Genomic DNA, 14,021 nt, shown 5'->3' on the forward strand with positions numbered 1-14,021 from the left:
GAGGGGGAGGATGGGGGGTGGTACGAAGTCGATATTACGGAAATCCACGTCGGTCGAAAGTGGGGCTGCCGCCATAAGCATGAATAAATAAGCGATATTAAAATCCACTTTACTTCCCTCATTCTAACCCCACCCCTTTTTTCTACTCCCACCACTCTCTCTTCTCTCTTCTCTCACGTTCGCATTTATCCTATCGCAGTAACCCTAACCACTACTACCACCCCCATCACCACCACCACCACTCGTGTGCTTTTCTCCCTTATTTCTTGATACCGTTGGCAGTGAACGGATATCGCTAGACGACCAACGAGAGCAAAAGCTCTGGCATTCTACTACGTTCCTGAGCATATATCGTCTCATTCTACTGTTTTTTTTTCTTTTTCTATCTTTTTCTTTCTTTCTGTTTTTTTTTCTTTTTTCATTTTTTTTTTTTATTCGGCGATACTCTCTTGAGATATTTTTCTACAGTAAGGAGGAGGGTGTAAGAGGAAAAAGGGGGGAACAGGGAATAAGTTGCCCTTAGGCAACTTTTATCATTCCTTCTATCCCACCCCTTTCCCCTTTCCCATTCCCTTCTTCTTCCCCACCTTATATCCTATTTTATAAAACGACGAGACGTTAGCAATGAAAATTTTCAATTGCCAAAAAAGATGATTCTCTCTCTCTCTCTCTTTCTTTCTTTTTCTCTCTTTCTGGAACATTTTACTTCTGGTGAGAAAGATGTGTACTATTACTAGTCGATTGGTTCTTTCGATTATGTTTGAGAAATAATTTAATCGTATATTTTCGAATGAATACGTTGAAAGGTTATTGAAATTTTATTTAGAATATTTTAAAGGATGTCAATTTTTGTGATTTGGTTTGTGGGAGAATTGGAATCAATGTTAAAAAGTATTAGAATGTGAATTCTTTTGTGTTTCTTTAAACTAAACATTTATTCATCGTCACGATTTTTCCCAATGTATGATTGTTCAAAATAAAATAAATAGTCGAATTTCTTTGCAGTGTTATTTATGATGCTTGTTATAAATAATAGAGATAGATAAATATAGCAAAATTTTGTAATACAATATATAATTTAGCAAATTTTTTTAATTCAACATAAGTTCATCGTCACAATTACTTTCAATGTATGATTGTACAAAATAAAATAAATAGTTGAATTTTTCTTTCACTGTTAATTATGGTGCTTGTTATAAACAAGACAGATAGATAGATAGAAAAATAAATAAAAAAAAAAAACAAACAATTTTATAATAGAATATGTATTTTAGTAATTTTTTGACTACACATTATTTCATCGTCACGATTTTTACAATCATATGATTGTACAAAATAAAATAAATAATCGAATTTCTTTTCACTGTTATTTACAATGTTGATTATAAACAAGAAAAATAGAGAAAGATAGATAGATGAATAGAAAAAAATAAAATCGGTAATTGATATTAACATTGATCGTTTGTGTTCTGTAAAGAAGATCGTAGTAATACAAAGAAACTATGAAGAAGATAGAGGAACGTGTTCTGCTTCATAGTTCAGAAATCTTTTTATTTATTTTCTTCTTTTTCCTTTTTTCATTTCTCTTTTTGTTATTCGTATGTCCCTCTCTGTAACTCTCTTCTCGAATATGCCGACGCTAGTCTTTTTTAATGCAATCGTGGGCAGCAACCAACGCGACGCGTTCGATCGAATCTCACTGCCGTACAAGAGATTGAATCACCGATGTTAACCGGTCCGGAAAATCAGTCACGAAAAATTGCATGTGTCACGACGATCAGAGTAACGTGATTTAACCATCGACGATTCTACGCTGGTTTATCGTGCTTTTAACGTGCCAACATCTCTTTTCCTCCTTTCTAACACCCTCACCTCCAACCACCCCTTGCCACCCCATTTCTCTTATTCCTTTCATCGTTTCATCCTTTTTTTCGATTGATTACCGTGCTACGAATATCGATGAAAGATTTGATTTCATCGTTAGAGGGAATTTCTAACAATCCGTATTAAAATTATTAATAAAAAAGAATAAATAAAATGCGAGATGAAAAGAAAGATAAATCAACAAAGGATTTGTTTAAAAGTGTGCAATTATTAATTTTTATTTATAAAAATTTAGTGTCACATTGTTGGTTTCCAATGAAGTTCAAAACTACGAACCGATTTTAATGCAATTTGTTTTATTTTTTATTGCTAATTTAAGGATTTATTATTTAGAGGTTATGTAGGTCTGTAGGTACTGTAAGTTTTTAATAGGTGGCGCAGTATTGCAATTCAATTATTTCGCTATATTCACGTCGTACGTTTTTTTCAGATTTACATGTGACATAACCTTACGTTTTATATTTTTTCCTGTATTATTATTTGATGTATTCTATTCTAATTGTGGTATTATTTTCTGTGTTGTTATAATTTACTAAATAATTTAGAATTAAATTAAATTAATGTTTTATAACAAAACCACAGTAATGTGTGGTCAAAGCATCCTAGTAAATATATATAATTTTATTAGACCAATCAAAATGGTTGGTTGAGGTGTATTTTGGTACAATATTCAATTGTTCAGAGGTTATAATATTAATTTGGGTAAAAATTGAAAAATTATATTACACGAAATAAATCGTAAAATCAATTTTTGCAATTTTTGCAATTTCGTGACTTAGGTTAGTCCACTATCATAATTATCATAATTACAAACGACAAGGAACAAGTAGACAAATAAATTAATTATTAATTTCCAAAATGCATTGTCATAAACTTTTTTTCTAATTAAATCAGAAAGATAATTTAAATCTTAAAAGGGGGTTGAAAATTTTGAGAAAGCTCAATAATTCAGAAATATCTCCCAAATACAAAGGTCATAAATTAAAATAAAATTTTCAAATTTAAATTAGTTCCTCCGTTAAAAGGGGGAGTTTCAAATTTTAGAAAGATGGTAATATTTATGGATTGGTTATGCTGCAAATATTATTATTATTATTACTATTATTATTATCATTATAATATCATCGCTAGAAGAGCAAAAAGGATGGATGGGGGGAATAAGAATAAGAGGAATAAGAAGAGTAGAAGGGACGTGTTAGTAGAAGAGAAAGTTAGTGAGAGAGAGAGAAAGAGAGAATGAGGAAAAGGATGAGAAGGTGAAAGAGGACAAGGAGGAGGATGAGGAAGGGAAAGGAGGAGGAGCTCTTGAATCGGCGCGACACGCGCTACGTTGTACTTCCGCCCTATGAACCCCTTCAACGTCTGATACAAGTGCCGTGTATTCCTCGTTTTTCTTCTTTCTCACTCTGACTAACCAGTATTCTCTATATCTTCCTTCGAACCCTTTTTTCTCACCTTGGCAACTACTTCTCTCTCTCTCTTTCTCTCACTCTCACAGACTCTCTTCCTTTCTCATTCTATCTCATCTGAGCTATTTCTTTCTCTTTCATTCTTTCTCATTCCTTTTTTTTTGTATATCATCGTCGTTCCCTTAAAGTACACGTGCAAGGATAGAACAGAAAGAAAAGGAAAAGAGAGGAGAGGGGAAGGGAAGGGAGAGCGTCGTGTGTCTCTAAGTAACCCCGTGTACACGTTTTTCGTCGTCATGGTTACACGTTACATGAACTAGCCACAGAGAAAGAGAGAATAAAAAATTAAGTAAAACAAGAAAGAGAGACAGAGATAGCGAGAGAAGGGTGGGGAGAGTTTGGGAATTGGTGGGGAGAGATGGGAAGGGGTGGGGAGGCCACGTGGTATGCGCCTCTTGTGAAAGCAAAGGCGTGACAAATAGGGAAGAATAGACAATGACGATACTCTCCTCCTCTTACGGGCTGGTGAAACCTCTCACCGGGACTCTCAGCTCCTCTTCGCGAGTTTGGCTGCGAAAAAAACGAGAAGGAATGAGATAGTGAATGTTAGAGAGAGAAAGAGAAAGAGAAAGAGATTGTCTTCCTGTATGCAACGACCGTTCGTTCGTTCGTTCGTTGGTTCGTTCGTTCACTGCATGACTTGGAGTCTGCCCAGCTTTACCTCCTCTTCACTATCGACACCTATCCTTTTCTTTTCTTTTCTTTTCTAACACCCACACTCATACATATATCTATACTTTTTACCCCTTCACCCTCAGCCACCTTTCTCTGAAAACTCCCCCGTCTCTTCTGCACGCCGTTTGTCTCTTATTGTCACCCAAGAAAGACTTTGCCTTCTTCTTAACCCTTCATAGACTGACGAGACGTTAAAGACTCGCCGAGATAAATTCTTAACCCTTTTTAATATTCTTTTTTTTCTGATACTTCGACATTTTGTTCTATTATAATAGACAATCGATTATATGTGTGTAGTTTTTATTTTTAAATATTTTTAATTGGATGTAATAATTGTTGGTTAATTAATTTTGATATGTTTTTTTTATATTTTTATTAATTTTCATTGTGTTATATTATTATTAATAAATGTATTATATTATTAATTATAATTATAATAATATAGTAAATTATTATATTATTATAATTAAAAAAATTATTATATTAAATATTTATATTATTTTATATTATTATTAATTTTTAGATAATTTAAATTAAACTAATATAAAAATAGTCTAATTAATAAAATTTAATTATTAATAAATTCAATTGATATTATTTTTTATTAAATTTATAAAAATAATTCTTTTCAAATGATTTACAACCCGGATACAAATTGTTACTAATATTATTACTTGCATAACATATTTATTTTTGTAATATGATGAATAATTGGAATATTGCAATTTCAATTAACTTCATATTTATTTACAAGATTTTGTTGTTGCAATACGACTCACGTTTTGATCTATAATACTTCATGTTTTCCTTGGTGGTAAACAAGTTTGACGTGGTTGGGTCTAAAGGTATCCAGTAGCAACGAACCAAGCAAGTAAGCAAGCAAGCAAGCAAGCAAGCAGACCATTCATTTTCAGAGGTAATCGAGGAAAAGCCAAAACGAGGAAATAATGAGACTCCTTTCTTCTCAACGAACGTCTTGTAAGAAACATTTTCCTTAAAACTTTTCAACAAATTTTACGGTACTATGTTAGAAAGAAACACATTTGTTTTGGTATAAAACAAATAACAATTACAACTCTCTTAAATTTATTTCCTTCTTTTTTTTTTTTTCTTTCTATTGTTTGTGTTTTTGTTTATGTTTTTTTCCGCTTTCTTTCTTTTTCATTAATCAGGATATATTCAATGAATTAATATTCCATTTGATATTTCAATATTTACCTATCCCATACACGCTGACATTTAGCGGAATAATCATTCCGTTTACGTGAATCAATAAACTCTACACAAAATATCGAGAGGTTGAGAAATAAAACCAGACACACGTGTATTCGACACGTGTGAATGCTTTTAAACGAACTCTCGAGGATGGGTCTAAATTTTAAATAAATACATTTAGCGGCTGGGGTAGAGGAAAAAAAAGAAAAAAAAGAAAAAGTGAGAGAGAAAGAGAGATGCTAGAGGGTTGGTTAAAGGGTGGGAGTGGGGTTTCGGAGATACGGGATAGGTGAAAAATTCAAACATATCTCGCGCGCGTCGAACGTGAAAATTCCGTAGTCGGCGAACTGGCAACTTTATTGACGATTTAAAAATAACAACGCATATATACAATACCAAACTTTTACACACACACACACATATATATATATCTGTATATATTCTTTTACACACAAAAGAAACCTCTCATTTTATACGTACATTATAAACCAACCATAAAATCTCTTACACATAGGACAAATAGAAATACGACAAAACCAAATTCTACGTAGTTATATGAATGTAACCGCAAAATTCTACACGTACCACTACTACATAACAAAAATCCAAATTTATTTATACAGATAAAACCCCGTGCAATACTTGTACACCACGTTCAAAAAAAAACTACTCACATTTGTACGTAACACAAACAAACAAACACAAATTTCTCAACACATAATATACAGAAAAAGGAACCCCACTTTAAAATACGTGTATATAAGCACATAGATATTCATATATAAATATATACCTATATATATATATTTGTATGTATGTATTGTAGAAAATTTTGGGAGAGACCGATGCGGCCAGGCGAATCGGCGTTACTCATCGTTGAGATAGTGTGTACACAAACGTGTAGGATCGTCGACCCTGATGCTGCCATGGCAAACACCATGAGAGAACGGCACCGAAATGCAATTACACAAGGGAATAAGGCCATCGCCCTCGTTGGATTCCACCCCATACAAACGGGCCTCCGATCTGCTATCACCGTTCGCTTTACGGTTCGAATCTTCTCCTAACCCCCCCACCCCTCCCCCTCAACCTTCCCCCTTCCCTTTTCGTAGTAGTCGTCCTTTGTGAGAGAACGTTCGACCTTCGTGTGCCTGTAAAAAGCCTCCCCTCACCCTCTCCTGCTCCTCCACCCTTCCACAAAGACGACGTCGTCGCCATCGTCTTCTTCGAAGGGACGCAGCAGCAGTGAATCCCTTTTCTGTCCCTGTCGGATCCTATTGCGTGCCTTTGCACTACTTTCACGAAGAAGAAGAAGAACGCATTAAATACCAACGAAGGGGGAACTACCACCATCATCCTGTTTTTCCCCTCCTTTTCTATCCGTATTTTCCAAGTTTTTCGGTTAATCTTCCAATTGTTGGGTAAGAATGAGAAAAGAGAGAGAGGTAGTGTTGTTTACAGGATAAAACTTTGTTATATTTAGTTAAAGTTTTAAAGTGGATACTATATGTAGAATATTTATGTGATATATTATGTGTATGTGTTTATTATATTTGTGGGTTGGAATTGGAAATGAATTTATTTTAGGTTGTATCTTTTTAAAATTGATGAGACTATGTGTCATTCTATGTGTTAATTCTATGTTTATATTTTATATATAAATAATATAATAATATTATTATATTTATATTATTATATATTATTATATTATTATATTATATGTAATTATATTTATATTATGAAAGTAATATTTTTTTTGGTACATATATTGCAACTAAATTATATATAACTTTTATTTTATTTTAAATAAATAATTAACATTAATTAAATTTTCATATTGAAGAGACTAAATAGATATGTATTTGTAATAATTCAAAAGAAAGTTATACGATAAGTAATGAGTGATTAATTAAGTAAAAGGAATATCAAGGAGTCATTAAGAGAGAGAGATAGAGATAGAGAGAGAGAGTGAGAAATAGACTGAGATAGAACTAGTACTCTAATTAGAAATTTGTCGTAGCATCTCCAGTAAATCTAATACGTTAGAAGGTGTTGTTGGCTGATGGATGGTAGTAGTAGTCATAGTAGTAGTACTAGTATTAGTAGTGAAGAGTAGAATAAGACGGAATGAGAAAGAGAGAGAGAGAGAGAGATAGAGATAGAGATAGAGATAGAGATAGAGATAGAGATAGAGAGAATTAGAGTGAGAGAAACAAGGATAAACGATGCTCGTTTTAGGAGTGTTAGTTCCTTGGCAGTAAGGTTCCAGCAGCTTTCCTCATGTCCCACGTTTCGATCCAACTCCGATCCGTTGGCCCTTGCCTAAACCTAACTCTTAGTTAGATTCCAGTCCAGACAAACAGGCAGGCAGGCCTTGCTGCTGCTGCTTTCCAACAGTTGGCCCGCTTCGCTAAGCGAGCAGCCACCCAAGCAACCGTGTTTGCGCATCCCAGCACAAATCCACGCTCGGGTTTTGGAATTGGGGTGCTTGCGCCCTCGCACCATTGTGCGCGACAACTGCTAAGTGCTGCGGCAATCCGGCATTGGCGCCTCTTACACGGAATTACTGTTAAACGCGAACCACCCCCCACCCATTCTCACCCACCAAATCCGAATCCCAACCCCAAACCTTTCATTCTCGTCTCCTTCAACTCCTACCTTCCTTTCCACAGCCAAACTGATTAGTTCTACGATTTGGTAGGCGGAAGGAATGAAACACACAGACCCACCCACCCTATCTCTACGTATTTGTTTGTGTGTTTGTCTATGTGTGTGTGTTTGTGGGTGAGAGAGAGAGAATATTTCAACGTTTCTTGCTAGTCCTATTCGAAGCTGGTCACGAGCATTCTACCAACACCTCGCACTATTTTGGCTAAGATTCTCCTTTCCATGGACGTGGGTCTTGGAATTTCGAAGGTACCTTTAACTCCAACGAGAGAGGATTTCGGAGAACCCTCTCTACCATCAGCACGAACGTGCTTTTCCCTATACCGATCGGAATAGGAATGCCAACAGGAGACGCGCGCTTAACTTTCCTTACAAAGTTTACCTTGGCCTCGCTCACTCGCTAGCTCGGACTTGTTGGCTAGTCATACAACAACAATTTATGCTTGTCCTTCCTCTACTAGGTAATTCGATAATTTAACCAGGAACATGTAAATTATATCAGAAACTTAATTTTAGTATTAATCGATAAGACGTCGTCTGGTATCGATGGAAGTTATTGTTCTTTTTTTGTTTCAATGTTTCTTGAACTGATTTGTTAGAGTCAGATGTTTGGAGTTTAGGTTAGGAATGGTAGAGAATTAATTATGGTTTAAGGTGTTAGAAGTTTTTAAAAAAAATATCCTAAAACAAGACGTGGTAATATTTTGGTTAGATTGAGAAAAATTTGGGTATAATGAAAGAACAGAAGGATCAAAACAATGAAGAATGTGAAATTTAAAGAAACAAAAAAATTTGTAAAACAATACGAGATGTGTTATAACATTTGTATAATGTGTTTTTCAAATGACGAAAGATTTGGATATTATATTGATAGAACACAGAGAAGGATCGAAAAGATGAAGATTCCTCCTGTCGTGAATATCTCGAAGGAATACGAGTTCCTCTACGTGGTACTTACGAGAAAAGGTCTCGATCTCAATTATGTATTCATAGCCATAGCAGACGACGGTACGGAATGGGCACCCAGATGGGTTAGAAGGAGTCGACAGAAATGAAGTATCAACCGGAATACTCCTCTCTCACCACTCACGTTCCACATTTCTCCACGTCTTTTGGGTACACCGAGAGTAAGTGCCTTTCCAATATGGGATCTAAAGTGTTTCTCGATATCTTGGAAAATTTTTAGAATAGTAACGTGATATTATTCGTCTTGATTTTATTTCAACCTAACTTCTTCTTATTTTATCATATTTATTATTTCAAATTTATTTGGATTCATATTTTGATCTGTACTTGAAGTGTTCCAATAAAGATCAATAATAAGACTTTTATAAATGTTATAAGAACTTAAGTTATAATATTTTAGTATACTAATATACTCTAATATACTATATTAGTTTATTAATATACTAACATACAAAATACTAGTTTATTAATATACTAACATACAATACTAGTTTATTAATATACTAACATACAATACTAGTATATTATATTATTATATACTATATTAGTATATTAGTATAATAACTAATATACACTAATATAATAGTGTAATACTAATAATATAATAGTGTTAGTAATGTTAGTGTTAGTGTTAGTATATAGTGTAGTACTAATATAATAGTGTAGTACTAATTCTCTATATAATATATAATATAACACTAATATACTAATATACTAATATACTATATTAGTATATTAATACAATAACTAACCTAAAAAATATAAATATTATACTGAGTATTATTATTCAATAGGATTCCAAAATTTGTAATATCACACTCAAAGTGTTTCTGAGTTTAATGGTGAAGTTGAGGATGTGTATTATTCTTTGAATGGAGATAAGAATGAAATGTTTTCTGAATTATTCTATGTGTAATTTTCTAATAGGGTTTCTATATAATATATTATTATAAATTGTATTGAGATCTTAATTAATGTGCACAATGCTAACATTGCACAGCTGCTTTTAACACCTTATTGTGTTTAGTTTATTATATAATAGTTTCATTAAAACCCAAATTATTTGGTTATGGTTGAACATAAATATTTTATTTTCTATCAACTCACATAGTACTTAGTTTTATTTATTAAATAATAATTAAATTGGTATTGGAATTCCAATTCATTTGGACAACTTTAATATAGAACCACAGATTGTTTTGTCAAACTTGTTTTGTTAAAATTATGACAGTTTTGATGTGATCCAAACAAAACTAATTTATAAAAAGTTTGAATAGAAATATTATACTTAATCTTAAATGGTTAATGAGTATCTTATAGTATAATATACTTAAAAAAAAATACATAAAATCTAATAAAACTCGAGTGACTTACCATTAGGTGGAAATTCGTAGAAAAATGCTGATCTCGGGCTCAGACAACTGTAAAAATACAAAGAGAAGAAAAATATTAAAAAAAAAAAAAAGATACAAATGAAGAAGAATAAGAAGAAAGAAATGGAAGTGGAAAGTAGATAAAAAAAAAGTGAGATTCAAGGAGGATATATTTTAATTTAAATAAGGATCCGAGTAAAGTAAGTATCGGATTATATTTTTCATGGTAGAACGAGTCAACGTCATGAACATTCGTTGCAGGAAAGTGAACCCGAACTGAGTTTGAATCGTTGTAGACGTAGAAACGGCACGTATTCGGTATTTCACATTAACGTGATTCTAAGATAATCACGTGCGTTATCCTTAATAAGAAGAACATGAAAAAATGTTACGCACGTTCTTATTTCCTCATTTCAAATTTGAACCCATTTTTGAACCCTTTTTCCAACACGTCATGTAGAAATTTTTATCCTTAAATATGACGTGAATATTAAAAATTTATTTATTTATCTATCGAGTACTTAAATTTATTCGTACGAAAATAAATTATTTATTCTATTGCCGATATTTAAATAAAATTCAAATTTTGAACTTTTTTTTTATGTTTTCATGTAAATATTATATTTTTATAAATATTTATATTTTCAAAGTTGGTATAAATAGTTCCTTGGAAATATTATATATTGTTTTTGAGTTAGCTTTTTTTTTTTCGTTTTATAATATTAGATTAGGAGGAAAATGAAATATACCTTTGGTAGGGTTGTGGATGACCAGCTGCTGTCATGACTGTTGCATTTTGTGTTGCTAGTGCGAGTTTTTGTTGACGATGTTGAAGCATTTGTCTACTGAAAACACCATAACCAAACCCATAGATCTCATCTTCTTCTTTATCACTGAGACAGCTCGATGGCTAGAAAATAAAATCAAATAGAACGTGTTGGTTATTTATTTAACTCTTATAAAAGTGTCTTATTAAATATTATAGTATAAACATTTTTGTGTTTAAAATTCATTTTGTTCAATTTGTTTTCAAAAAATAAAAACAAAAGGGAAGATTACAAAGTTATTTTTCTCTTAGAAATAAAAAAGAAAGGAATAAAACAAACGTATTTTTGTTTCTATTTTATAAATGATCTTTTTATAGAAAAATTAAATATGCAAAATTTAAAAAAATATATGTATATAACAAATAAAATAAAATATATATAAAATAAAATATAAACAAGATAAAACATATGTAAAATAAAAAATAAAAAAAATATATATAAAATAAATAAAATAAGAATAAAATAAAATATATAAAATAAAATATATATATACATACAATAAAATATATGTAAAATAAAATGTATTTATAAAAAAAAAAAAATAAATAGAAATAGAAGAGAAGAAAATAAAAAAATAAAAAAAGAAAAACAAACTAAAAAAAGTAAAGCGGAAAAAGTAACGGTACTCGTTTAATCGAGAATGATTTTCTCCAAGGTCCTTTCTTCTTATCGAAGAAGAACGAAGGGAAGTTCCTTATTAATTTTCCACGTCGACGCGTCCACAGGAGGGTTGGTGATGGTGGTAGGTGGGTGGGCAGGGGTTGATGAGAAAAGGAGTAGGGGTATTTCATTCTCTCTCTTTCTCTCTTTCTCTCTTTCTCTTGAAGGAGCTTGACCTTAATCGGCAATCGATTTCTCGCGATTGGAAACTCGATTAACCGTTGACGGTGTTACCAGTAAAGGTCTCTCGGCTACGAACAATGACCGATTTAAGCTTTAGGATCGATCAATCGATTCTCTAAAGACAGACAGAGACAGAGGGAGAATGGATGGGAGGAGCATGAGGGATGAGGGTGTGGGAAGAAGAGGTTTACACGGTCTGATCGTCTTAAACCACTTTGGAAAATTACTCTCGACGGACACTCGATCCTTAAACCATCGATACATGTTCACTTTGTTTTATGTACGAGAAGTAAAAGACGATCATGATTCTCGTACTTACTATACACCTTCATTCATTACGTTTTATATAAATTACTACAATATATGATTGAAACGAAGATTCTTTAGTTTTTTTAATATTTTTTTTTGTAATATGCTATTTAGTGTAATTGTGATCATAATTACGAAAGTGGTTTAACCTAAGTTGAAATTAAACAAAAATGAGTTTATCAGTTATTTTAGACGACATTATTTTAAACTAAATTAATTTTATGTAATGTTTGTTATTTTTCAGAGAGTATATATTGTATAATTATTTTGTAATAAAATATAATTCTAAACATTTTGTAAAAAGTTGTCAAAGATTAACTTAATAAGGATAGTTCATTAGGTTAATTCTTTATATATAAAAATTCAGTGTCACATAGTTGGTTTTCAATGAAGATTACAATAAACTTCGAAATTATAAGTAAATAGAATAATATTTATCGCGATTAGTTTTATTTTTTATTACTAATTTAAGGATTTGTTATTTTGAGGTTATCTAGGTCTTTAGATTCTGTAAATTTGCCATAGATGGCGGCGTATTACAATTTAATTACTTCACGTTTTCTTCGTTTTTGCATATGATACAACTAACCTTGTTAGAGTATTATATTTTATGTATTCCATTCTAATTGTGAATATTCATTCGACTGCATTACATAATTTAGAATTATATTAAATCAATGTTCAATAGATGGCATTGTATTACAATTCTATTTTTTCAGGTTTTTTTTTCAGATTTACATATGACATAACTAACCTAACTTTTTGTATCTTTTCTTGTATTATTATTTTATATATTCTATTGTAATTGTGGTTGTGTTATAATTTACTAAAAATAGTTTAGAATTATATAAAATCAGCATTTTATAAAAAAGCTACAGCAACACGTGACCGGTGCATCCTAATTAAGTCTATAAATTATAGAAGAATATTATAAACACATAAAATAAAATGATAAAAATCTTTTGAAACATAATTCAGTTTATTTAATAATTTAACATCGGATATATCGTTGATTGTATACAAATTTGAAATTGGTTTAATGTTGAAGACAAAAATCAGCAAATGATTGGAAACTTGTGACCAATAAAGATAATATATTGAGACCAGAAGAAAAATTGTTGACGAACAAAAGGATGAAAAGTCATATCTAGAAAGATAGAAAGAGAAAGAAAGAAAGAAAGAAAGAAAGAAAGAAAGAAAGGATTTATACTCACAGAGTATTTTCCAGGCACGTAAATGGGCTGTGAATGACTGGTGGTAAGTTGAGTGTTGGGCATTCTGGGGGAAGCATTTGTTTCGCGTCGGCGTAGCTCCTCAAGCGGCTCCAGGACATCTCCGTAATGCGTTCTGAAGAGGTCTGCATACCTTGAAGCTAGTCCCTCCAAGTATCCCCTCTCGCCTTCCTGAAAGAGAAAAGTGCCGTAACGTTAGAGAGGGTTTGTTAAACGTAAACGTAAGAGCTGCCAAGAGTTGAACGAATGAACGAACCAGTGAACGTACGAGTGAACGTACGAGTGAACATATGAGTAAGCAACATATACACACACACATACACTTACATTTATTATACACGTGTATATTCATTCTCATTTTCTCTTTCTTTTTCTTTCATTCGCACTGATGACAATAAGGGCGTGAAAAAGAGGTGAGAGATAAAAAACAAAAAAACATAAAGAAAATTAAAGAGAGAGAGAGAAAGAGAGTGAGAGATATTTAACTGTAAAATCTCAACTCAAAACGTTACTCGACGTTTACCGCATCGAATTAACTCTTTCAAACTTAAGGATAGTCGA

General features: G+C 32.0%; 1 protein-coding gene across 1 annotated transcript in view; it reads right to left on the reverse strand.

The window, feature by feature from the left end:
* The window catches only part of LOC107064441 (uncharacterized), a 54,188-nt gene extending 40,543 nt beyond the window's left edge, over window positions 1–13,645 (reverse strand). The window contains exons 1-3 of the mRNA XM_089172432.1: window positions 13,443–13,645; window positions 10,999–11,159; window positions 10,251–10,297 (exon numbers count right to left, since the gene is read on the reverse strand). Coding sequence (XP_089028558.1) covers window positions 10,251–10,297; window positions 10,999–11,159; window positions 13,443–13,505 — 271 coding nt within the window. The 5' untranslated portion in view covers window positions 13,506–13,645. The remainder of the gene's footprint in view (window positions 1–10,250; window positions 10,298–10,998; window positions 11,160–13,442) is intronic.
* Window positions 13,646–14,021: the final 376 nt, after the last annotated feature.

The sequence above is a fragment of the Polistes dominula genome, unplaced genomic scaffold (genome assembly GCF_049000335.1).
Source record: "Polistes dominula isolate Pdom_NZ unplaced genomic scaffold, Pdom_raw_medaka contig_74, whole genome shotgun sequence".
Lineage (NCBI taxonomy): Eukaryota > Metazoa > Arthropoda > Insecta > Hymenoptera > Vespidae > Polistes > Polistes dominula.